The 27450-nt window shown below is 41.0% G+C and overlaps 1 protein-coding gene across 1 annotated transcript in view; it reads right to left on the bottom strand.

The window, feature by feature from the left end:
- Positions 1–8954: 8954 nt before the first annotated feature.
- The window catches only part of NDRG1 (N-myc downstream regulated 1), a 40243-nt gene continuing 21747 nt past the window's right edge, over positions 8955–27450 (bottom strand). The window contains exons 4-16 of the mRNA XM_027645587.1: positions 25233–25338; positions 23423–23543; positions 21468–21530; positions 19800–19860; positions 19266–19352; positions 17694–17750; positions 16640–16743; positions 16192–16248; positions 15263–15314; positions 14456–14503; positions 12921–12956; positions 11542–11593; positions 8955–10798 (exon numbers count right to left, since the gene is read on the bottom strand). Of these exons, the coding sequence (XP_027501388.1) occupies positions 10533–10798; positions 11542–11593; positions 12921–12956; positions 14456–14503; positions 15263–15314; positions 16192–16248; positions 16640–16743; positions 17694–17750; positions 19266–19352; positions 19800–19860; positions 21468–21530; positions 23423–23543; positions 25233–25338 (1110 nt within the window). The 3' untranslated portion in view covers positions 8955–10532. The remainder of the gene's footprint in view (positions 10799–11541; positions 11594–12920; positions 12957–14455; positions 14504–15262; positions 15315–16191; positions 16249–16639; positions 16744–17693; positions 17751–19265; positions 19353–19799; positions 19861–21467; positions 21531–23422; positions 23544–25232; positions 25339–27450) is intronic.

Raw genomic sequence — 27450 nt, 5'->3', positions numbered from 1 at the left:
TGCTACCAATGTACAATTTTTTTTCCTGAGGTAGGATGTTAAATATCCTTGTTTTGCCACACTGTTTTGGAGAGGCCTTGAACAAGCAGGATGTTTAACTCCAATAGATCTTCATCCATTAACAGCAGCCAGGAATTCCTTCATTCACTGATTCCAGGACTTAAATGGCAGCTATGGTGGCACTGCCATTTATCAGGCCAGCAGTTTAATTGCCCAAAGGAAAGAATGGTACACTAGTATGACAGCAAAATATGCCTGTCAGTGGCTTAGACATGAGATTCAGACATCCTTATTGTCATTTCTTGAACAACGTTGTCTAAGATGGAAATTTGACATATATGTTTTATTTTTAACATTAGACATGAAGATTTGATGGTCTGACCTTGGGACTAAAGTCTAGTGTCTGTCACACTGAGATCAGTGCTAGAACTGCCCCTCCGTCATTCTCAGTCAGATCGTTCTCCATGGTGAATTTCATGGGATAAGCCTAGGGGGAAGAATGTTTTTCCTGAAATCTCTTTGTGATGAGTCTGTCTCTCACTGCAATAGGCTGGGTCCAAGAACCTCTGTGTCCTGCTCTCCTTGGATTCACCTCAATCTCTTGGAGTATCTTATGCCAGGGACATTTTCACAGTTCTCTACCTGCTCTGAATCCAAAACAGCCATCCCAGAACTCATATTTTCAGTGTAGATCCTCTATCCAGGGGTTACGTATTGCTCTTAGGCTAGCTCTGCGGACCTGAAGGATGAAATGTAGAGAGCCAGATGAGAGATGAAGGGGCAAGACCTCATGCACCCATTTATTCACACAGAAATTGTGTAGTCTGTGTCTGGGGACCATCACCTCCTCCTCCCCATGTGGTTATCAGCATGCAGGTCACACTTCCCACTGCTACCTTATCAGTGACACAAATCATTGTTTTACATGGCTGGGGTAGAGGAAAGGAGACATATGCTAAATGAGAAAACAGACATTAAGCTTCCCATCAGCTCTGTGAATATGTGGATGCAGAAGGAGAGGCAATCCTTGTCACAGCTTCTGGTGCATTAGTTCCAACTGGGATGAGGCTTAGAGTAAACATCAAGGTAAAGCATGTTCTTCAGAAATAGTTTCACATGCAAATATCAGCTAAGAGAAGAAAAAAATCTGTCATTACCTTTCCAAGCAATACATTTATCATCACTGAAAGGTGCTGGAGCCAGGTTTTTTTCCAATAAATTGTTAGTACAGCACCCATGCCCCATGGCACATTTGCTGTTGCTTCACTTGGGAGAGAAGAAATGTGTTTCTGCATGGAGAACTGTAGTATCTGTTCCAAAATCCCTGGTGGCACAGTAGAACTGATCGACATATGGTCTGGAGATTGGACCAGTACAAGGCTGAACTTGGAATGATGCAAGTGTTTTAAATTAGTCACTTATTTTGCTTTAGTTTCAGTTGGCAAGTTGTCTCCATCTTGATAACCCAGTGGAAGCTAGATTAGTTTCTGGGAGATATAAATCTTTTTGGCTATGATGAATTAAAAGTTCTCGTGAGTGGTCTGAAAACAATGTCATCCCTATGTAAAGACAACTGGGAAAAATGCTGTTTATCTTCAAAAGCTGCTAACTCCAATAGCATATTTGTTTGTATATAAGAATTCTGCCCACGTATTTCCCATAGAGCTGTGCCATTCCTCAATTCAAAGCTTTTATTATTTCTTTCTTTAAGCTTCCATGAAGAACGCAGTGGCAGAAAAGAAGGGTGGTCCCTCCCTGCGTGTTTCAACATTCTCTCCTCTTTTTTCCTCTGATGATAAGAAACCTGAGGCCACCAGTATTTTGCAAGATTCAGCCCCATGACTGCTTTGGCCTGGATGATGTGACAGCAGAGGTCATATCTGACCTATTTGCCTCCACCCAAATGAGACCTCAGCACTAGCAAAACTGAGAACGTTACATTTTAAACTCCACCCCTTGGTAAAATAGTCCCATGAGAACATACAAAAAAGAGGCCTTGGTCAGGAAGCGGAAAACATTGACAATGTTTTCCAAAAGGGAAAATAGTTTGTATTGAGACGTTATAGGGAAGGCATACTAGGATCTCTCTCTCAGTATTTAAATCTAAATATTTAAATTTCATACTTAAGATCCCTTAAATATGGCTTGGAATCCTGTGTTCTAGTTCTTGCCCATCTTAAAATGTCATATATATGTGTGTATGTATATATACATATATATATGTAAACATATATATCATCATGGCTAGGCTTCGCAAACAAAGATTTGGGAAAGGCTCTATCCACATTTGTTACAAGCATGCTGGTGGTTAATAAGGCAGATACAAGACAGACATGTCCAATTGCAAAAGGCACAGCAGAAAGACTCCTTATGCATCTATAAAATAATATGTGGATGCAGTTATATAATATTGTATATAATATTATACATAGAAACATGCCCATGAATATATATGTGTATATTTACGTATGTATATTCCTATGGTGCAGTCTTTGGTGCATAAAAAGGAGTGCATGTGTAATGTGTGTTTATATGTACAATCAGTCTTTCTCTGTTTTACATGTACACATAAGGAAACAAAACCAGGATCAGATTATGTTCAAAAAACTGTGTCCCTCAACAGGCTTGCTTTGCTTTGCAATTAGCTGATGCTGTAACCCTCTCAATGAAATGCTGCAGTGGCTGTAGCACACGGCTTTCACTGCAAGATAAAAGAAGCTATTGAAAGCTAATGCATGACCAGCAGCTCCAGTGCGTGTCAGTTTTTAGTGAAGTGAATGCCTGGAAACCACAGATCTTGCCCAACGCACCCAAGATGTTTCTGTTTCTAGCCTGGTTTCCTAAGGAAGCAAGGCGTATGCAAGCCTACCATCCATTTGTTTGTCTGTGTGTCAGCCAGTCCCTTTGTGGGAAATGCCAAACAAAGGGGGCAGAAGTGTAGAGATCTCAGAAGCGTTGCAATTCCTGCAAAAAAAAATGAAACCAAAGAGCAGGACAGGGAAGAGGACCACCACATTGTCCCTGTCAAGCCCATGCACATCTGCCAGACAGCCAGTGTGTCCAATGTGTCTCCAGTGTGGCCCAAACACCTCAACAGCAGTGTAAAGGGGTTTTGAACAGATGCACCAGTTGGAAACCAGCAGCCATGGAGGAGGCACAGCTGAAGCAATCACAGACAGGGAATAGTGGTTATTGCACTGCTGTAAATAGTGTAAATAGTGCTGTAAATTGTGGGGAGATTGGACACAAATCTATAGGATGTACAGCCTCATTAACTCTTCTACTTTTACAACTCTTTTTCTGGTGACTCTGAAAGGGAAGAGCATCACTTGTAGACAGTGAACTTGACCTGCACTCTGTGGTGCATTAGAGATCCTTTGTTCTAACAGATGTTTACAAGAAGATTAGCACTAGGACTAAGGCAACAGACCAGCCTTTAGATTCAGCTCCCTGGCTCCCTCTGTGGTTTGGCAAACCATATATCTTTATAAAAGCATTTTGTGGTTACTGTTTAAATACATTCAGGATCTAGATCCTCAAAGGCTTTCATGGATCCAGCTCTTGGTTTCACTTTTTCTCAGTACTTCAGAGCCAGAACAAGACCCTACTGTTCATTGCCTCCGTTGAGAGTGAAAACTCCTCCAGCAGGAACTGATGTTCTCTGTACATTTGTACAATGGGCCCAGGTCTCTGCTGGGACCTGAAAGGGACACCATAACCCAAGGAAGCAACAATAATAGCATTGAGGAAATACCAGGAGCAGAGCTGGTGTTAGAACCCTCTGCTGTAGCAGTCCTGGGAAAGGCTTGAGAAAGGATGGGAGTGACAATTTTGCAATCCAGTCTAAGCCAAGAGAGTTTGACGCACATTCTGCTCACAGCAATTATCTTGTTAGACCTATAGTCTAGGACAAGGATGGAGGGTGGGATTTTGAAGGTCTACTCATGGTGGTACGAACAGCAAAACTCCAGTGAGCTCCAGTGAGCTCCAGTGTCTGTAGCCATTAGCCTTCTGTAGGGACTTCACCACAGTCAGTATGGTAGCTGAAGCTGCCTTGTTTGGGAATCCCAGAAAGCAGGTTATCCACTCAGCGAAGAAACAGGCATGAAATTTATTCAAATGCCTTTTCATGGAGCATTGGCTGGAAATTAAAACACCATTTTTGTGTGCATGCAATTGGAAACAGGGTATAGTGCAGTTGTAATATTTTTTATGTGCTCACTAGGGTTGTGCTGTGTATATGTAAAACTCTAGGAAAAACACAAAATTCAGAAACACTGTGTCATCTTGTAAATTAAACCCTGAGGTTTTTTGGTCCCTTTTTTTGGAAGGAGTTTTAAAACAAACACTTTATTAAACTGATACAGACAGAGTGCTCTCACTGTCTAGAGGCACGTATCCATACACATAACTACTGAAATTGTGACTTTTCCTGTTTTAACAGTTCTACAGTTATACCTGTAAGCTTCATATACTGAAATACAGGAAAAATTAATAGGAAAACCAGATTGGCTTGGCAGTGACAGTCTGAGTTACTCCAGCTATATATAACACATTACTTATTCGTAAAGCGTCATGGTGAGGCTTTTTGAGATAGCATGTTGCTGCTGTGGTTTAAAGATATTAAATAACCTCGTAAGTAGTAAATGGTTAATGAATCTATGACTGACACCTCATTTAGAAGCTTAGGCAGGCAAACGGAAGTGAAATATGTCTGCCATTGGCAGTTCTTTTCCCTTACTGATCTCCTTGCCTGGCCAATGTCCAAGTGTGCATTCACAATCTGTGACAAAGCCCTGAACTGGAGGAAACATACAAATAAAGAGCCAATAATATGGTAAAAAAGGATGATGTGGAAGTTTCTCCTTCAGTATGAATATTTTGTCAGCTTGGGAAAGCCAGGTGTTCCCAAACTAACATGTTCTTGTTTGCTGGTCTGTTTCTGGTTCTACATTTGTTTGGGTTTTTTTTCCCCTTACTGGACTTAGGACAGACTTCTAGAGCCTCTGAGCAAAGTGGAGTGTGTTCTTAACCTGTCTAAGCGTGCCTTTGTTAGCAGCTCCCTTGAGAGGCTGCAGGAGTAACTTGTTTGCAGCAGTCATACACAACAAAATTGTTCAAACAAGGTCATTAAAGACATAGGGGAAAGCATTCATTAATCCATATCCCTTAATTTACATATCCTCAGAACTAACCCCAGTAAGAATTCTACCCTTTAATTCTAGAAAAATATACTTGTAGAGTTTTCCCACAAATCAAGTTTGCCTTCCAGCCTGGAGCAGGTTACTTGCGTTGGTAGGAATTTAAACGCTGTGAGTGGCCTCATGTCCTGAACAGTTCTGGGTTGGTGTTGGAGTTGCTTACAGTTCCTGGAATTTTAGGTGAGAAAGCATGTTCTTTCCAGACTTCTCCTTCAGTGTGCTTTATTTTTGTTTCATTTTGTTGCTGGTTGGTTTTGTCTGTTTGTTTGTTTACTGGAAAGGGCAATTTTCTGCATTTTTAAGCACTTTCCAGAAAACTGTGCCTCTGGCAATAGCTTTCATCAAAGGTTCCACATTTCTCTGCTGTCTCTACAGGCACCAGAAATTCCATGTGTCCTGTGCTCACCCATGTGGCAGCTGCCAAGTGCACAGTCTTGCCTGAAGGGTCATTAGTCTGGGAAAACCATCATCTCCTGAGTACTGTGCACTTTCCAAATGATGTGCTGACCCTGTGATAGGCTCTACTTCTGTAGGACCTTCCCTGCTCCAAATCTGCATGAGTGGTAGGAAGGGAATCACCACGGGATCAACGCTTAACACTGGCAGCTGGTGGTAAAGAACTAAGATTTTTTTTGATTTGGTGACTTTTCATCGTTAAAAAGAAATGAAATCGTATTGCAATCAGTCAGTAAATGACAATTTCCTAGCTGGAGAGATATAAGTGCAGGACTGAGGTCCAGCGGGGGGGTCTGACAGTGTGCATGTCACCACTGCACAAGGAGCTGGGTGGCACCTTTGCATAGTGCAGGCTCACCAAACCCTACAAGCAAGTTGGTCATGGAGGCTTCTCTGGGAGCTGCCCCAGCCCTCCCCCAGTGCTGCTGCCCAGCAAACAGCCATTCCCTCCCCAGCCCCCTCCACACACCGACCTTGGCCTGAATACCATAATCCACTCTAGCCATAAGCAATTGCAGAGAGTGGCAGGTCATCCAAGGATACTTTTTCCAGCTCTGCTGCAGGTCATAGCTCACTGTGATGCTGCTGCTTGGGAAGCAAGAGCTCCCTGCTATCCTCTTTCCCAACCACTGGGCTCTTCTGGACATGTCTAGTGATGCCAGAATCCAGTGTATGATGTACATCCCCCAGCCACCAGTGTAAAAACATGTAGAGTATATGGGATGTTGAGCTGGTTCTTTAATGACATCCAAATAACAATTCTCCTCCAGCCCCCAAGAGCGCAGGGTAAGCGAACAATCCCCAAGCTGAGTTGCAGGGAACAGACATTGAACTGTTTGGCAGTTGGAATCAGAAGCCTTTTTTCCTTTTTTTCCCCCCCAACACTGGTCAGCAGCTGTGTTGTTTATAAAATGAATGGAGCCCTTAATGAAGCAATACAGAGAAACAGTGAAAGGCTGTGTCTGTTTGTTACAAAGGGCTGAGGGGGAAGGGTTGAGCTCCTAAAATACCCTGACATCCTTTCTCTCAGTTATTTAAACATTAGGCATAGCAATGATCAGCTACCAACATAAAGCCTATATTTGGCTCGGTGGAAACACTAAATCCACACATCAAAGCAGCTGTTCATAGGGATAGACCAGGAGAGGCTTTCTGTTCCAGTGAACGTAAAGTAGTGCAAAACAGTGCAAAAAAATAAAAAAGCAGGCAGCATGTGGGAAGGGGGAGGGCCAAGTTGCAGCAGCACTGTTCAATGTGCTGAATTGATGGATGCAACAGACCCCATCACCAGCACATTAAGGATTGCAGCAGATACTCTGCCCAAGATACAAAAACAGACATGAAGAGGATTCCTGCACTGGAGAGTAAAAATAAGTAGCTTTGCTATAAAGTTTTTACTCCAGCTCAGTCCATCACTTGCAACACATGACATTAATCATAAACCTTGAAAACACATCTGTGTTAAAGTTTCCAGCTGTTCAATCTATAGAGGCTTTTAAAGAGGAAAGCAGCATCCTTCAGCACAAAAGACCTGCTGCCATGACATGGTATTGGCATATCCTCTCCAATTCCTTCTCTGCAAGGACAGGGCAGTGGAAATACATCTTGAAGTTCAGCCAGATTTTTGTACAGTAGATGTCAAGGCCCAGACAGAGGTGGAAAGAACCCAGATTTCAGCAATGACATCCTTTCTATTAGCGGTTTTGAAGAGCACCACAACAGCAAAAATTTGGTCTTGAGGTATATTGATGGTATCAGGAAGCCTCATGGTCCCTGAGAGCCCATTCTGTTCTCTTCCTCCCTTTATAACCCCAAAAGCAGTGCGAGATGGGATCTGGTTATTTTCTGGAAACCTCCTTTTATCGAACCTGAATTTCCTCTATGCCATAAGGGCTCCTTATGGCATTTCCTCTATGCCTTAAGAGCTCCCCTGATGGCCATTCATATTTGGAGAAAAAAGTGAAACCTCACCTTTTCTGGCTTAGTGACACTACACTATCCAGGTTAATTCTGCCTCCAAGAATATTGTAGAAATCAGCTTTTGCAACCTTGAAGATGGCTTTTTATAAAAAAAAAAATATAATAAATCTGAAAGCCACTTGCATTCCTTTAGTTACAGCACAAGTTAAAGATGCCAGGAGATCAGTACTGCAGGGAAAGAGGAGTCATAACTCCTTGTAAAAGGTAAGGCATTGCTCCTCTGTGCTGCCCTCCAGCTCTTCTTTGCAGATACACACTGTTCTTTGCCAAATGAATACTCCTTGTTGCAAAGCTGACATTTATAGTGGTCCTAGCAATGCCTTACTGCTCAGAAGTGCTCGCAGATCCTTTTGTGCTGCAAGAAGGCTTGGATGCATTCCTCCCCGTTAAACCAAAATAAACTGCCTGGGCTTGACAGGCACACCATGATGTCCTTGTGGAAGGAATGATTAGCCATTCCCAGAAAAGTTCAGCAAAGAGTATAACTTTGCCCTTCTTTTGTAAGATGAACTGGCACAGGTTCCTCCTGTTTTCACTGGCACTGGCTGTGGTTAACCAAATCAAGCCCTTTGCTGGTATCAGTCCAATCATGACTGCTGAATCAGCACGTCTAGCAGAGCCTTGGCTCAGACATGTCAAATATTTGCTTTTGCCTCTTCCTATCACGGGATTTTTTGAGATACAGGAGGAGTGAGCAGCCCAAAAGAGTCCCAGCAAAGTCACAAAGCCACATGTCCCTGAAAACATCAGTATGTTAGGTAAGTCACTAGGTTAATCTTTGCTCTTCTGAAGTTAGATTCTTGCAAGAGGTCCAAAAAGAAATGCCTTTAGAAACTCAAAGTGGCATCTGAAATTTCAGTCAAGAGGCTTGCATACCTCCAACTATTCACAAAGAACACATCACATCAATGGATTTACAGATCAGATCGGCAACAGAAAGGATACAATGAGCATGGCATCAGCTCCAGTGAGGAAGTCAGTGTACAGACCACAGATCTGTGCACTAGACAGTACTATAGTGGGAGAGACAAAGAAAACTTCAAACAGCAAATAGTACTCTATATAATGGCTTAATATTTTGCTATATTTCTTAGAGTAAAATTATCCTTTAGTATTAATATAGCCAATAAAAATGCTGAAATGTGTGGTGTTTTCTTAGTATAAGTAGTAGGCTGGAATGGGGGGAAAACACTGAGCACAGAAGTAGGTAACGGTAGAGATATAAGCAAAAGAAAAAAACATTTCATTTCAAAGGGATAAGAATATACTTGGACTGAGAAAGATTGTACTCCTGGTAAAACATGAAGACACCAGACATTGCAAAGTTACAAATTTATTTGTTTTGAAATAAATACAAATACTTCATTAAGAAACTTTTCTTGATAGACTTTACACAATAGCTTTATTCTTTCCGGAAATTGTCTGTTCTTCCCACAAACCATTATGGATATTCTACACAAGAGCTGAAGTTAGTCAATATAAAGTAGCCTAGATGGTGTTCTTCTGAACAAGCAATCCCAAAGTATTATCATTTGCTATTTAGCTGCTCGGCCTTTGAGCTTTTTGTTTGTGTGAGGACTGCAGTTCAGCAGGTATGCACTGGAGCTCATGAAATCCTGCCCTGCTATCTATGGAAGGACAAATTTAAGAACACCCAACTGTGAAAATCTGACTGGCAGAAAGGTATCAAGCCACTAGCTTCAAAGAAAGCAACCCAAGGTATCAGGAGGCTATATAAAGATGCAGAACCAGCAGATCATGACATTTACGCAGTCACTAGACACTGTATTTCAGAGATACAGTGTTGCTGCTCCATCACTTTGTGGAATACAGTTCTCAGCACCAGTGAGATCTCATCAGTTTCAAATCAGGTAATTAGTGGCAGTTGAACATACAGTATCTAATTACATGACATCCCAGTTGTTCATCTCTCCTGACAAAGAACAGCTGGATCTGGCTTCACTTGCAGAGTTCCAAATTTATCACAATTGTGCTGGACACAAAAAACTTGAGCTGCAGAGATAAGAAGCTTCCTGAAGGAAAAACCAAGCTGTTTTTGCTTTGCTGGCGTGTATGGCTATGCTACTTACAACTACACCAAGTTCCACAGTATGGTAAATCCTTTGGCCCAAGTTCCCAAACAGGGAATGCTATCTTGCTTATCAAATTTAAATCTTGTCCTCTTTTGGCTAAGCAGGTTTTAGGGTCTAGGAGGGGGGAAGGAAAGGAAGAATGAAACTAAGTCTCAAAAAAGTGAAATAAAAAAAAGCTTAAAGATTTAGTTCATCTCAAAGTCACATTATAATCGCCTATTTTAGTAGTATATTATTGTACATAGGAAAACAGGCTTGAATACTAATGAATTAGAAGGCCTATAAATGCACGATACATTAATTTCTCTATCATTGAAGTCAAGCTATATACAATGAATTCAACTCCAGCTTCAACATGAGGCCATAACACATTTGTTTCATTTCCTTTCATAAAAGTAATCCGTAATATTTTTCTCCCCCTCTTTGAAACTCATCTCAAATTGTGCCAGTTTACTTCAAGATAATAAGACATAAAGGGGCCTGTAACAGCTTTGATTTTAAAGGAGGGTATTGAGCAATTCTGGTTTGACTCTGAAATGTTTACAACCACATCAGCTTTTGGCAAGTATCCTTTAGAATTTGGCATCCACTGAAGGAGGGCACAATAGCAGCAGCTGTCTGAGATACAAGAATAACAACAGAGCAAATGAGATGCTTCTTTTCTTTGGTCCCTGTCAGACCCTGGTGAACAGAGTTCCTCCTACAGAATAGCTTGAGATTAATACCAGTTATATTTTTATGATACACAGGGGGCATCCATTACTTTTTCACACCATGACCAGTTTAAACCTCCCACATCCATCTAACAGGACACTTCCATGGACTTGGGGCTTGATTGTTCCGCGTTGCTTGCCGAGTTCGGTGTCAGCTCAATGCGTGTGTCTGTGTGGGAGCGGTTCCTGGAACCATCCCCAGTGTGGGATCGGCTCCTTGTTCCCTCCCCTGTGTGAGACCGGCTCCTTGTGCCTTCCCCGGTGTGAGACCGGCTCCTCTGTCCTTCCAAAGAGGTTACGCTGGAGCCAGAAGCGGTGCGGGACCTCATCAGCCGGGTCATGCTAGCAGAGGGCACTGGAAGAAGAGTCTTTCATTAATTCCTTCCTTCATGGGCTTGGAAGGAAGTCCTTGCTTTCCTCTCCAACCTTGACCACCCTTATAGAAGCCTTCGAGATTGAACACATGCTTTTCATGGTAGCCTCACACGCAGAACTACCTTCACTGCTCCAGGCATACAGTTAAGGAGCCCAAATTACTAAGGTAAAATTGGTGGTCAGGGCTGAGGGATTCAAGGCAGCTTTATGGCACACTGTTGTGGCTGCAAGAATACAGAGAGAAACTAAAGAGACTCCCTGAGACCTCCCATTACTTTCAGATGTTTAACCTTTGCTGGCAGCCCAGGTTGGAAATGTATCTACACAAGCAGCTGCCAGAAGCACATATGTGGAAAAAAACCCCCAGCTGCAACTCAAAGAAACCTCTGAGCTAATGAGGTTTTAAATGTTACATGCAGTATATGAATCATATCCTGTGATGCCACAAGGGGACACTATTACAAATATCCACCTTAAAAACATCAAGATAAAGTTAAACAGCTATTCGTGGCTATCAGGTGTTCAAAAAGCTTTCTTCTGTTTAATTACATCACTTGGTCTGAAAACCTTTTGCCCAGATACCACAGGTGTTTTTTTTCTTCCCCCTGGCAAATGCACATCCAACAGGGCAAAGATCACATACCTGAGATCAGAGACTCTGGGTGCTTAGATGCCCAATTACTTTGATAGTCAGATCAACCTTTACGTAAAACCAATACTTACTGTATCCCATTCCCTGAACGAAGTATTTGAAAGCTTCCGCAAGCTTGGCAGGCTGCAAAAGAGAGAGTGTTATTGTAGGCAGTGCTCAGTAGGTTATTTACATTACAGTGTCATAGATGTCACAGATGTCCTATCTTAACAGGGTTCTCAAATATTCTCTGGACTCTACTGACCCTCTGAAAGCTTAATTTATGAGAAAAATCCACCATTCCCCTCTATAGACTGCTCCCCTGCCTCATTATTTTAGACAATGAACACAGGTATTTAAGAATGAGATTTCCAGACAAGTGACAAGTCTGGCTCAAACTTTGCTTGTGCAGTTACTGAAGCAGGTGAACCAAAGTAAAACAGCTGGCCTCACAAAATATACAAGGCAGTTCATGCATGGTCAGTAACTGAGTGATTCCTAATCAGCAGAGAACAAATTCTAGTCAGAGCTGATAGTTATGTTTATAGAGCAAAAAAAGCTTAGCAGGAATACACAGGCACAACTGCCTATGATTGACATTCTTGCAAGGAGGCACTCCCAGTTTTTCTCTGCTGCTGACAGTGGTCACATAAACCTCACAATCTCAATTATTGCACATGAAAATATTTTTTTGTATTCTATCTGAATCACTGCAAAGAATGGACTATGCATAGCAGAAGCAATGCACATACTACTGTGTGGCTTTAAAAAATGCCTTTTCCTGACTCCCACTGTTGGAGCATACACTGCCTGTCCAGGGACTTCAGCTGCAGGCAATTACAAACTCAGGTTTTCCTTACGTTCACAAACACCACATTAAATTGCTTAGAAATTTGTTTAGATGTTAGATTCTAAAGCTGATTTATAGGGCAGCTCTTTTAGTGAGGTGACACAAGAACACAGGTAAATTTTAACTTTCCCACCCTAGTTTTATTAGCAACTTTGAATTTAGGCCTAAATATATTTCAGAAAGTCCAGTTCATTCTCAGTCAAGCAGAGTCAGTGTATGCAAGAACATAACATTGTTATTTCCTGACTCCACTTTCCTGATCTATTGTATAAATAGTCCAAATAAGACTGTTTTCAAAATGCTAGAGCTCAAGCCTTAATCCACATCTGCTTAGTAAATAGGCATAAAATAATACCTCTGCATTCCCACCTCAGATCTTTACTTGATTAAGACTTTATTAGTGAAAATAATATCCCCTCCCAATCTTAATTTTGTGCTTCATTGCTCTTTTAAGAAAAAAGAAAGCTCAGATGACCGACTGACATCATTATTCATGAAATCATAACCATCCTTTTGGCTGACACTTGGGAACAGCAAGTACCCTACAGGAAAACACCCATTTGTTGCAGTCTGACACACTTCAGAACAGGATTAGTAGGATTTCCGCCAGCCAAATCCTACCTGGGAAACTTGGGGGAGCCCACCGCAGTCAGCCATCTGAAACGAGATGAGAAGAGCCAGTTACCGTAATGCCAGAGGAACTCATTTGTGCTCAGGATATATTAAAATGACCTTTTTAGCTATCTGGCAGAGAAACATTTCCTTTGGTTATGTGAGTAACATCCACGTGGATGAACACAAAGTAAGCTATTACACGTTTATAAAAAAAGTTATGAGTGCACCCCAGAAAACCCTGACGGTTCTTGACCATCAGGTAAAGAATCAGCTGGAGCTATGAGTGTTTTCCTACTAGGTAGTGATTACCAGTTTCTTAGAAACCAGCCTGATAGTCCTGGTTACAAGTTCAGCTCTGAATTACAATAACATGACTCTGTATTGACCTGGATGACAAACAGGGGAGAGAAAACAAACACCTGAGGCTCAGAGGTGAGAAGGAAAAACAATTTGCTGAGATTGAGGATGGCAAGCATCAACCTGACTTGCCAAGGGAAGCAGGGAAAGCCAAATGAAAAAAGCTATCTTGAGTGCATGCAGTATTTTTGGAGCATTTCATTTTTCCTGCCACTCCACCCCTCCAAGTCAACCCAACAAAAACAGTCCTGTTCCAAGGAACACCACAAGCTCAAAACAGTGGAGTTGTAAATTACAGGAAATCCCAAATCCTATCTAGGATTAGTTAGCAGCAAAACGGGCCTGCAATGGGATCTGGCATCAGCCATATCCCTGGACTGAGAAAAGGTTGGCCACAGATACAGCGTCTGAGATAGTCTCATGACCACATGGTAGGGCAGCAGTGTAACTCCTCGACGTTAGGAGGAAAAAGCATTTGGGAAAAAAAATCAAAAATCATTATTATCATTTTCACTGACCAGTTCAGTGCAGAAGATGCAGTAGAAGTTCACAGCAGAAGCATGACTGAACTTGTTTCACTGTTTACATGCTATTACTTCATCAGTAACAAGCTGAAAACTGCACCCATCCTCTGAATGCCAAGCATCAGCCAAAACCTTTGCATCACGTTCTTCTGTTTGGAAGTGCGTTTTATCAACTTTCTGATAAGATATCCTGGACTGTACCCTCATAAAAGGCAGGATGACCAAATTGTGGCTGATAAATGTGTCAGTTGTCTATAGCTATCAATTAGTCTGACACTACTGCAAGGCAAGCACAGGATCAGAATGAACTGGTTTGCACTTCCCTTCCATGCTTTTTCAAACATTTCCAAATACCTCAAGATCAGCTTTGCCAGCTCTAGTCAAATTCATTATGGGTGTGTGAAATACAGAGCATTTCAAGTTTCATCCCTAATGCTTTAAAGTGGAGAAGCTGAAAAATTCTGTACTGTTGACCCCAACAAGAAGCCCCTAGCCTTGTTTATTCTACTAAAATACTCTTACCCTGAAGGAACCGTCTTTTCACATTAGAACTGGATTCTACTGCAGCATATCACTCTGGTTCTACCTTTTTTTTTAGTAAATCCAACTGGTTTTACATGAGAGGAATGTTTATTTTGAAAAATCAGTTTTTGTTATTACCTTCAGAAGTGTGGTCCTTGTTGGGTCCAGTTTTGCATTGCATTCAACCTACATGAAAGAATAGCAGCATAAGGCATTGCACACAAGACTTAATTATGAGTTGCTAGATGAAAACAGATTAAAAATTCTGTTTTCTGGCTTAATACAGAGTAAACTGAGTATTTTATGCTTCTGTATGAAGACTATATATACATATATGCATCTTTAAACCCAAGTCAGTTCACTTTTCTGACCGCATTTTTTTTCCATGTACAAACCCATTAGTTGAGAACTGTAGATTTTTCATCTGTCTCTGGGACTCCAGTGGCAACAAGTGCTGTTTATCTTGTGATTTGGGGTCATCTGGTAGCATCCCAAGTGGTAAGCAGCCATGTGGCCTCAGGCCAGCAGACTGGGCATGCCCATTAAGGCACAACATTTTAAGTCATCCAGTCATCTGGGGTGAGTTATAATGGTCAAAAAGCAGCTCTTCGCTTCCATAGTGATCCAGGGCACAGCTCCAGCACCACACAACAAGCTAAAATACCAGGAGCAGATCCCTCTCTGAAGGAAAATATTTGCGGTTCACTGGAACTGCTGTGGTGATTGTTCCTAACATGGTAGCTATTAAATAATGGTGCACACACAGAGGGCACAAACAGCAAGGGATTAACGGCAGCTCTCCTGCAGTTGAAGAGGAGAGCCAGCTGGGCTGGCTCAATAGCCAGCCAGGCTGCTGTGTGGCAGGAGCTCTGCTGGCCCTGTGCAGCTGCTTGGCTTGCCCACCCATCACCCAGCAGGGTGGCAAAGAAGGCTCAGTGTACCCACCACTGCATCCACTGCCGGGGAGCTGTCACCGACCACCAGGAGGACAGGACACCTGCAAAGAAGCACAGACAGGAGCGGCGTTATCTCTGATCCAGCCCGGACTTGCCCTAAGCTGCGTTTTGTGTTGCCAGAAGGATGAGACAGTTAAGTGTGTGGAAGTGATTTGGTTTGTGTTCCAGACACCTTAAACATACATCAAATCCACTGCATTAGCTGCAGACCTACTGACATGCACTGATTCCTTGCCTGAGAACCTGTCCTTTTCCCCATCAGGCAGTAAATCAGCCCTTGCCAGTGCTCTTATTCCTCGCTTTAAAAGAAATTGAATGTGAGCATCAGCACCAAGTCTCACCCCCACCTCCAGGCCCCTGAGCTCCAACTTTTGGATCTGTCCATCTTATTCCAAACAGATTGGTAGAGAAGTAGAGTCTCCTGTATGTAACCATCAGCAGCTGAGCAGAAAAGGACTTGACAACTGTTATGTTGCATAGCTTGCAGTATAAGTGAAAAGCTGTTAGTACAAGATCTCAAAGTCATTCTCATAGCTGCTCCATCATCCTGAATTTTTGTTTGGTTGTTTTTTCAAATGGTTTTGGGTTGGGTGTTTCGGTTGTTTCCATTAATTACAATATATTTCTGCATGAGAATAAGTACAGCTACTTTTCAAGTACTTCGTAAGCCCAGGTTTGCGCATGCACAGGAACTGGAACTGCTTAACTTTCCATTTCAGCTAATATATGTTTGTCAAGTCTGAAGAGAGGAAATCTTCCTAATGGCAGTCCCTGACTTGCAGTAACCTCTCATCTCCTACATTACAGCACAAAAGCACATGCAACTACAGTTCTGCAGTGCATTTGCAATGCATCTACTGATCACACCTCTTACCTCACATCATGTACAAAAAAACTGGTAGGAAATAAAATACTTACTGAAGGGTGACAACATTTACTCCAGGAACAGGGCGCTCAATCTCTAGGTCTCGTCGGCTAAAAAAAAAAAAATAAAAAAATGGAGAGGATAAAGGCTTTTGATACACTGAGATTTTATAGACACTTCCATATTCTTCTAATTTAGAGAAAGCACAGACATTCAGACGTTAATTTAATCTGATACGTGTTGTAACTTCCATAACTGATGTAGAACCATACTTAGACTGAAGGATCAATGTCTTAGTTTAGTCCCAGTGTAACATCTTTCACCCCACAAATGCACAAGGTCCTTCTCCCATAAGCAAACCACCTGAGATCCCTAAAGGCACTCCCAAGCAGAACTTATACTGGGGGAACACACAATTTCACCACACAGGTAATACTGTCTCTAAAGACCTGGACAGTCTCTTAAAACAGTTTCCAGTTAGAAATCAGGTAAATGTATTACCTGTTGTAAGAGTTGACAAAGAGATGAAGGTTGGTTTGATTCATATCATTAATAATATGCTGACGGTAAGTATGGATCAGGTCATGGTTGCTGTGAATTTCTTCCTAAAGTGGAGACAAAATCATTCAGAATAGGGGCTATTTCCTGAAAGGATCTGAAGACATGGCACAGCAGTTGCATATCAGACTCATATCTACACACCAGGGGTGCACTGTGAGGGAAGGGACAACTTCCAGCATGATGTCACCCAGAATTAATATTAGTTTGTAATTGCAGTACCACAATTTTCACTTTAAAACTTCAGTATGTTGTAATGTTAAGATCTCACAGTTGCAAAAGCTGCAGCTGTAGTGCAGATGTTAGTAGGTGTGTGAGGCAAGTGTGAGGTTTTAAAACAAATAAAGAAGATTCAGAGTAATAAGCCTAATAAATGTTTCCAGGGCAAAGTAGATGTTGAAAGCTTACAAACATATGTAATGTGGAACTCAATTTCACAATTGTAAATAACTAAACTCCAAGGACTTCAATCAGTAACATTTTCAAACAGTTTGGTTCTAAAGTCTTTATAGATTAGTCCCTTGTTCTGCTGGAATGGAGTTTTCCATTGCACTTACTAACAGTTTCAAGCACAGCAAAGTAGCCTCAGAAAACATTACAGTACTTTCCATTAGGCTTGCACTGAAGAGTGCCATTAGTACTAATAACCAGCTGTCAGAGCTACAAGTAGGTTATATAAAAAATATGTGGGGTAATATGCTTATGTCCTGAGCTGAATGTGGCAGTTATACTCATGTTTAAGTGTTGGCTGTCTAAACAACAGGGTTTAGAGCTGCCCCTGCTAGAGTTGTCACAACTGAGATGCACTTGAGTCCTGAGGACACAGCAAGCCCCATGGCAGCATACCACCTCTAAAATACCGGGAATGCAAGTATGAAACCTATCTCACAGTTTAACTCTGTCCTTTGTTGTTTAAGTGAAGGTTTCTCCTCTCCTTCCAGCCCCAGGAGGTAGATATAGAACACTGAATACAGAGGAATCTTTTGAACATCCTTACCTTTCCAAATAGATGTGAAATGACCATGTCTGGCAAAGCATTTGTCCAACCTGAAATCTGAACAGCAAGATTATCTAAGTATCTGCTATTAACACAACACTTGAACAACTGAAACCTTCTAATTACCCATAAATGGATGTATCTCTGTTGTTTCTATATGTACAATACTCTGGACTGATATTCCCCCCCCCCCCCCCCCAATTCAATTATAACACCATTAGGGGTTGTTTATGTTTGAGCAACTCATAAGCCTTTTTTAATGCGGTTATTCAGGAAACAGCGCTAGTGGCACAGGTGTATATGGAATCACTCTCTGCAGGAACATCAAGCAAACCAGCCAGATGGGTGTCACTGCCCAATCTCCTCCCTGACAACCCAATGGAGCTGATACCTTAAGATCATAAGCCACAATATATGCTCTTGCTTTGTAAGGACAGAAGAATAAAAATCACCTGCTGTACTCCTAAGTTTAGCAATACTTGACAGGTAGAAGGCAGAGGCACAGATAAGGAAAAATTTAATTACAGCAAGACACTGGGTGAGATAATCATAATGGGTCTACTGCTAAATTTCAACATAGACAAGTTACTACTTTTTAAAAATAAGTTTGTATATCAGTTTATTTTTATAAGTTTCATCTGGGAGTTTATTTAGTAACTTAAGCCTTGAAAGAATGTTATATCCTAGCCGTGTAAGTCTCTCCTAGTATTCCAGTGTTGCCATTACATTACATTTCAGCATCTTAGAAGCTTACAATGAGTTGCCTCTGTGCGATTAAAAGATGACACACTAATTTTTGTACTTTTCAGTGTTTAGAGCAACTGCCATTCGCTTAAATGTGACCCTGAATGATATGAAGTGTCTGCCATCAGTTTACCTTGAAAAATGTTTTAACATGTTAAATTTGAGTAACATGTAATGTAACGTTTGTGCTTATTTATATATAATGGTTCCAAGAAGATTTTTAAGCTGGTTCTCAGTGCCTGTTTTCCCACGTTGCAATGTTTCTTACAACTACAAAAGAACACAGTTAACAGGAGCTCTTTTATATGAGAACATTTTCACTTAAAAGTGTGGTATGAACAATCTGTCCACAGTTACTATAGCCTTTTCTGAGTCCTTTTGGCATCTAAGACTCACATAGATGATTGAAATGTGGAAGATGTTGTTCTGAATATTTTTCTGTGTTCTAGTTCACATTTTGGTCTGTTCTGGTAAATAAAGCCACGAACAAGAAAGAACTGAATGCTACACTAACACTTGAAGTTTACTTGAAACGTTTCCCAAACTACTGTGTCCAGGTTAAATTCTATTCTCCCAGGCAGTTACTGGTTCTTAAGAATTGTCCATGCCCAGTAGCTCCACTACATCACAAGTATTTGTTTTCTGAAAGTACTTATTTTTATCACTAGTCCTGTAGGAGGTATGTTTGCAAATGGAAGAATAAACCCCAAAGGAGTTATTCTGGGATACTTTGTGTCTTCAGCAATGCCTTGGCACACAGGCTTGCCCAGCTCCTCATGTTGGACAGTCTTCCAGTAAGATTTATTTTACCAACTTAAAGATGTTTACCTTAGTTGCTGCCCAGTCCATCCAACCTTCAGCACAAGGGTTTACATTAATGAGAACTAATCCCTCCACCATGTCTGGATGGTTTAACTGCAAAAGAAAAGATTGAAGATTCATCAGATCTATCAGTCAGCAAAAAATTTAAATTAGCAAATTATCTCCTGGGGAGGAAGGTGGTAGGTCTAGTTTTATCTTGCACAAAACAAGTATATGTATGGAAAAAAATTTTTCACTAAAGCAATTCAACTGAGCAGCTGGAGAACATTAAGATTTAACTTTTTCCTCCACCCTCAGTTTAAATAGAGAACTCCCATTATAAAAACCTTCTGCAAATTAACTGGGAAGAGCTCAGGCCTTAAAATGGAAAATCTAGGTCTTCTGGATTAGCTATCCCGCAGATTGTGGTATTTCACTTAAAAGCCTGACTGCTTACTTAAATGGGCACGGCAGAGCAGGAATCCTCTCTGCAGGCTACAGGGACAATAATATGTAAGGGAAATCAGGATAGAGGCTCTAGGGAAGCTCCACAAAACTTACAGCAAATCTGGTTAAGATGTAGGCACCGGCTCCAGTTCCCATTCCTATAATGGTCTTCAGTCTACACAGCAATAAAACAGAAGAGACAAATGAGGAAGAGTGCCAAAAATACGTTGCATCAGTAGCCTTCCTCTTTCACATGCCACCATGTAGCTACAGAAGGTGGGCTCAGCTCAGGCAAACTGGACTCTAAGCAATGTCACCAGCCCCAGTAAGATTTGCAGGACACCAGTCCTTGTGCATTGCAGGGCAGCAGACATTCTTACTTATCTTTAAGTAAATATACTGAGCAAACATAGCATTTTTCTGATTCTGGGAGGAAATGGTTAGTCTCTGCCAGAAAAAACTTATAAGATACAGACCTGATACAGCCTAAATACAAAGCTCCCCACTCCCCAAGCTCCCCTTGCCCTCCCCCCTTCACAGCTCTCCAACTGGGACACTGATTCCTCTCTAACAGGGGGCTGGCAAGGAAGCATCTCCTCTTCTCCAGCCACTGGGGTGATGAAATTTAAACTTCATAACCCAACAGGGCAGAGACAAACCAAATATTTTCATTAACTGGAATTGGGTTTAAAGCATCACCTTCAAGGTGTTAGAAAATACATGAAAGGGAAGACTAGACAAAACCACTCAGAAAACCAGCTTATTCAATGCTTTCAGGAAAATACCTGAGAATAATTTTCATTCTCATTAGCATGATTAAATCAATACTTTGTAAATACACTCCAGTTTAATTAATTTTCAAGGTACTGACATTATTGTTAGCATTTTTTACCCCAGTGCACCAGAACTGACAACCTTGAGACTTGCATGAGGCATTTCAAAAAACATCTCTTGAGAAGTGAGGTAAACTCGTTCAAGGTACTGTAACAATTGGTTACAACTGAACAATGTCTAAATTGGGGTGCTGGTCTGAAATCCCCACCACCAGCCCAGCCTGTATGTTCTCCAAGGCTGCCTAACCCTGAATGCCAGGTTTTCTCTGCTTGCTCTGAAAACCCCTTGGAGGTGCCTACCTGCCCTCTTCACTGTGTACAAGAAGCACTAGCTCAACAGAACAGGAACCTTTCCCAGCTACAGCTCTGGCTAAAGCTGAGCTTTAAGGGAGGACACACACCTAAACTTGTTCCACGTAGACAACCGAGGAACACTGCCACTAGGTCTTTCGACATTGGCAACCTGGCATCTGCACTTGGTGGTAGAAGAGGCTTAAAGAGGTCAGACTGACCTCTTAAAGACACCCAAGCCAAAGAAGCAAAACAGTAAATGTCTTCAGATGCAACCATGGGGTTTTTTTCTGCTAACCACACAGGAAAACGTGGATTGTTACAGGGGGAAGAACAGATTGTCTGTACCCTGCCCCTGTGCGGGTGATACATAGAAAATACTGGAGGAAACCCCTAAATTAAGCACACGGGATTTCACTTGAAGTTACTTCCTGTTTAAAAATAAACAGACATTTCAAAAAAGGCAAAAAAATAAGCTCTGTCAGAAACCAAGGCAAAAGTAATCCACCCATAACAGAGGAATCAGAAACAATCATGTGTGGTTCTAGCAAACAAAATGCTAGACAGCCAGATCAAAGCAAATGCCTGCTTTGCCCTGCTCTTTCAGTGAGACGTGGAGAAAAGAATGAGAAAGATAAGTAAACAATTCTTCACTCACCCAAACTGTTTCAGGATTCCAGGAATCATTTCGGCCAGCTGATCCATGGAGGGATACACATACCTACAACAAGCATGTGTTTGTGGAGTTACCACACCACGTTCAGCAGTTTAGGCTGGCAAATTTAGACACAGTCATCACTAGATTTGGCACCAAATGTGCTCATTATGAGATCGTTTAGTGTATGAGCAGAATTTAGAACAGGAGCAAGCACAAGTAACTAACAGAAATATGTACATAATCTATATGGTACTTTATGAGTTACAGAATAAATGTCTGGTCCATCTAAGAGAAAAATAGACCACAATGAATCTTTTCCAAGAAAAGTTAACACTTCAAACCTATGAAGAAGTTTGAACAGGAAAGGCCAACCACATTCACCACATTTTTACTTCTGGTCTGCCACAAAAGTTTCCCTGTGTTGCAGAATCACAGACTACAGCAATGAGATCTAGATATCTGGCAAATAACTTGCATGCATGTTTTCAGGGAAACACAAATTACCATAGGATAAATGAGAATAGCTTTCTATTAATATTAATGGAGAAAATGAAGGCATAAGAAGGGCTATGAAGTTGCTGAGGAAGCTCAATAAAAACAGCTGTTAATGCTCCTAGTCTTCTGCAGAGCAGAAACAAAATTTTGAGGAAGGGAAATTCTGAGCAAAATCTCAACTGAGCAGCATGCAGAACAAAAATATTTTACAATGAGGGTGGCAAAACACTGGAACAGAGGTAGCGGATGTTCCATCCCTGGAAACACCGAAGGTCAGGTTGGACAGGCCTCTGAGAAATCTGATCTAGTTCAAGATGTCCCTGCTCATTGCATGGGGGCTGCAAATTTCCCTTTCAGACCAAGCCATTCTATGATTCTACGACTTAAACATGCTGGTCTCCCAGTTGGAGGGCAGGTAGAGAGAATACAGCTCTTTATATTGCCATCATGATTCTATCAAGTAGAGGTATTTACTAGCATAGATCACGATGGTTGCCCTCATGCAGCTGACAACTTTAGAAGAGTTAACACTTGCTCAGGATGTGAGGGTTAAGGCACTTAAAAGCTCATGATTTAAACAAATGCAAAGAAGGGGTGACTGAAATAGCTTTGTAGGCTGCTCTGATAGACAACTGAGCCATTGCAGTCAACAACAGCTGAGAACCTGGCCCATCATGACCTCCTCAGCATCAGACCAGCTTAAAAATTAAGAAGGGAAATAGACTGGCTCATGCAATAAGGGTACTTATAAGCTCCTTAATACGTAGTTCTTACAGAACAACGAGTTCTCGCCTTATATCCTCCCCTTAGCATGTTGGCTGCTCCCTTCCTCAACCAAGCTGACTCCTATCCAAGGAGCATTTCTGTGTAAACCTGCACCATTTGACCTAAATGGGTCAAGCATTTTGGTGCTCATGGCACACAAGGTTTTGAAGAGTTACAGCGTGATACACAGTCAGAAGTATGCAGCTATCCATGGCCTTCTGTGGGGGTACACCACCTTGTTCCTGTCCAAAATCTTGGATTTTCCAGGGAGGTTATCAGGTCTGCTTATTAACATCTACCATGCTGCCATTTCACTAAGACCGCAGATTTAAGAAGGATATTCAACTAATGTCTGTCTTATTTATAGGAATAATTTAGGTTTTTTGTCTTCATGATGTCATCACAAAATAAGGTGACTCAATATTTAAATTGACAAGGTGTAGACATCTATCAAGGAACTGCTTTAAAAGCAGTTTAGTTATCAGAGCAAAAACTTAAAATTTCAGCCCCAAAGTCTATTGTGAACTGGCACAACAAAACAGAGCTCCCAGGCTCCAGTACTTTAGTATCAGGATTTAAGTTCAAAAGTCAACTGCTGTGTTTGCTTCAAGCACTTTTTAATCAAATGGCAGATCAAGACTTTTTCCAGGAAGAGGATACCTCTAAAGAAATGGGTTGTTTCCCAGACAACTCACCCAGCTTGAAAAGATGGTGCTCCATCCTGCTGACCAGGTGCATCCACATGGCAGACTGCAAAGTGCTGGGTGATTTCCTGCATATCCTCAAAGTTGAAGAGAGGATTGAAGCACGTTTTATCTTGAGAAGGAAAAGAAAATACGAAATAATAATGCTGTGGGACATAGTAAGTTTGCTACTATAAAAGAATAATTTATTAAACTATCCTGCATGTTAATCAATCAAAAGTTGACTCAACCAGATCAGTGGTGTTGTAGCCTCAGAAAAGGGGTAGTTTTATTTCTAAGTAGGAAAGACAAGTAAAGCCCTACTACAAAGCAACCTGTGTCAACTTGCTTTAATTTCTTGAAGCATAAAACCTGAACAGCTCCTTCATCATGTCCAGTTAAGGTTTATCCAGGTTATTTTGGTACCTGCAACCAGTATTTTCTTGGTACACTAAATTCTCAAAAAATTATTCTTTATGCAAAGTCAAAATAATAAAATGTAGTTAATGATATTCATCTGAGGTTTTTGCTTAGATTAAATTATCTATCCATTTCCTTGTCCAATCTTTATTTTTTTGATTGTGTCAAAATGATGGAAGAAAAAAGTATCCAAGGCTGAGATCATGGCTTGTGCTTTTACCCAAACATTACAAGATGAACAGTGCATGATCAACTGTTGCAGGCAGCTCAAGACAAAAGTATCCTTCTGGGATACTCAGTGCTATAGGCCCCATACTTTGAGGTTATTTGATTTCTGATTTTTAAGCAATATTAATGTGGGGAGAGGATTAGGACATTTTCCTTCTAGAGTGGAACACACCAGACTTGAGATGCCTAGAAAATGGTACGATATTCTTCGTGTTTCTGCATGTCTTCATACTACAACATACATCCAGAATCCTTGCAGATTATAAAATACTTTTAGCTCAAATCAGCTTTGAGAGAACACACAAGCTTGGGAAAAGTTTCCTCCACTTTCAAAGGGAGAGAAAGTTTATTTACCATAGACTTTGTAACTTGAGATGGAAAAAAGTCTTACTCAAAGATAGGATCCAGATTAAGCTCTGCCCTGATCCACTGAAAATCAAAAATAAAATAAGAAAGTTCCACTAAAAACGGACAAGAAAACAGGATATTTTTCTTATTAATAATATCCACTCCCCAGTAATAGCCAGACTTTAAAGATCTGCAGGTGTTTTTAAATATCAATAATTTATTAAGAAACGGTGAATTGTGTGAAGCAAATAGTACTGGTGAAAAGAACAAACTAGAGCAGGTCTGGATATTAGCTCATTAAATGACAGATAAGATAAAAGGTACTTAAAGTTTTCTCCCTCATAAGGACTTCCTTGTCTAAGGACACAAAGCCAGCACTTAATCATCCTAACTTGACTTGTAATTCATATAAACTCACAGCAGCACAAGGCTGGTTATCAGACAGGAACCCAAGGCAAAGCCCCAGCAGTGTTGTTTTTCAGTCCTGCTGTCAATACACCATCAAGCCTCCCTAGAGATGTTTTTACAGTGCTTACACAGAGTTGTTATGAACAACCAGCGATCTTTTGCTCCTGCCACTGAAATATTCCAATTATTTACTTCACAAGGATAAAAAAAAAAAAATCTGAGAATTAAATTTGCTGTAAGAGAGGAATCGTGCCATCTAGCAGGTTTCAATGCACACAAACAATCGAGGACCTGGGGAAGGTTTCCTAACCATCGCTGCTTCCACACCTCTGATTCCAGCAATTACAGAACTGTTACAGCAGTTACAGCATTACAGAAACAGGTCATGCCTGTGCTGTTAAATAAAAAGTCTACTTACGGTTCAGCCCGATGTCATGGTAGGTGAGGATGGCTGGGCGGTTCCCCCTGGGGGTCCCACACATAGTGACACGGACTGAGCCATGCACAGTCTCCACATCTTGCTCCTGGTAGAGAACAGGAAGAATGGGAAGAATGTGTCAGGGGATTGAGCAAGTGCTCCACATCTGTTGCAGCAGACCTTGTCCAACCAAGAGCACAGGTCCTGCCCATCTCAGGGTCTGTTCCACAATCTCTGTGCTAACAGCTCCTGTTCTCCCCCATGGTGAGAATTCTGTGCTAATATTTTAGATCTGACTGTCATCTACTCCAGTTCCACAGACAACTACAGAAGCACCTAAGCTTCTAGCTTTAACCAGATGCTGAGGGAACAGTTAAACAGTTTTTAACCTCATTAAAAGGCATCATAAGAAAACTAGGAAAGCACTTTGATGTAGTGACACCTAAAAGAACAGGAACTTACAACTGACTCTCAACATTTGCAAAACTGCAAGTTGCCAAGACAAAATACTTGTTTTCTAGGAAAAGGACTCAGCAAATAATTACTACTCCCCAAAGAAAGCAGTATTAAGCAGCTTGTATTTGCATGTTTGCCATAAAGGCTTATCACAGTATGAAGCTTCTGATTGCAGTAGACTTCCCCAGTAAAAACAGCCACCACATGTGTTTTATTCATGGCTTTTGAGGTACAGACTTCAGCATAAAACACCGCCTGAAGTTATTTTGCTATAGAGCAGAATAACCACAACATTGTGGTGATTATCAGAAAAACAACATTAAGAAGCATGTCACTATTATTTGGCATAACAGGAGTTTATACTATTTAGTGATAACAGAAGTTTGTACTATTTAATGACAAACAGTATTTAATAAAGCCAAGGACACCATCATTAACAAACCAAAGTCCCTCTCAGCACCAACTTATTTATTCGATCTCTATGAAAGTTAGATGGGCTTGGGTCACATCTAACTTACACAACAGATGGAACAGCTTTTTGTTTCTTCTGCACTTGAACTTCAGATGGGCACAAACAATTCGTTGTTTTGCCAATATGTATAAGGGGAATCACAAACCAACAGTTATTTATGACACTTATTTACAGTACCGTTACAGTCACATAGCAGTCAAAGCAGTTAATAGGTAGCAGTCAGTCTTATCATCTCAGCAGAATACTTTATGTACTGTACAGGACACAGATAAGATATGATCCATGTCATTCAATGTCCTGCCTACTGCTGCAGGGCTTGCTTGACTTGCTCTGCCTTATAATGCCCAGAGGTAAAGTCCAAGTTAAATTCAAACCTATTAAAAATATTCTGTAGAAATCAGAGGCATACAGCCTCTGCAAAAACCTTTAAAAAACTCTCCAAAGATCTGAGGTAACAATTCAATCTAAATCTCAGATCCTTAATTTGATACAATGTATACATTGCACATTTTGTTGAAAATAAGGATTCTGGGCAATGCCATTCTACATTTCATCTATTCTGCTTTTAGTTACATAATTACACCAGTTTTAAGTTACAACTACAGCAATGAATCAAGACCTACACCCCTTGTACACTTGGTGAGTTGAACATTGCTGCTATCTGAACTATATTCCATCAAAACTCTAATTTTCAGCTTTTATGTCTCCTTAGAGACTCATTCCTCTGCATACTCACTGCATTATTTAGCAGGTAAGCTGTATCTTCCACATCCAGAACCATCCTTAGGCAAAACAGGGTGATAAATCCAGCAAGTCATAAAGAGGACGGGTAGCGGGTTTCTACTTTGTCCCAGTAGGAAACTGGGTTATATAGACAAGCTGCTACCCTACATAGGCTTATGACTCCCATAATGCCCAGCTAGGAAAACCAAAACAGACTAATTCACGAGGATGTCATTCTTAAATAGGATTTGAGTCAGGTTTGACCAGGGGAAGTACATACTCAATAGAGCTCAGACATCAAAGATGAACTAAGTCTCTGCCACACAATGTACAAAGGGCCAAACTTTAAAACCCGGGAATTAGCACAGTCTGTCCTGTTGCTGATTCTGTCAGGTTTTGAGAAGTTTAGCTTCACTGCATATTTTCTTATCTCAAATGCTAAAATACCCCAAACTTATGTTCAAATAAATCAGAAGCAAGTTCTTTCCTAAAAGTCAGGATTAAAATTTTCAGTATAAACACAAAACACTTTGAGAAATTAGTCTAAGTCAATTATTCTGCATGACA

The sequence above is a fragment of the Corapipo altera genome, unplaced genomic scaffold (genome assembly GCF_003945725.1).
Source record: "Corapipo altera isolate COAL_440 unplaced genomic scaffold, ASM394572v1 51, whole genome shotgun sequence".
Taxonomy (NCBI): domain Eukaryota; kingdom Metazoa; phylum Chordata; class Aves; order Passeriformes; family Pipridae; genus Corapipo; species Corapipo altera.
Note: the sequence above shows the minus strand (reverse complement) of the source record. Positions and strands in the feature narration are given on the sequence as shown.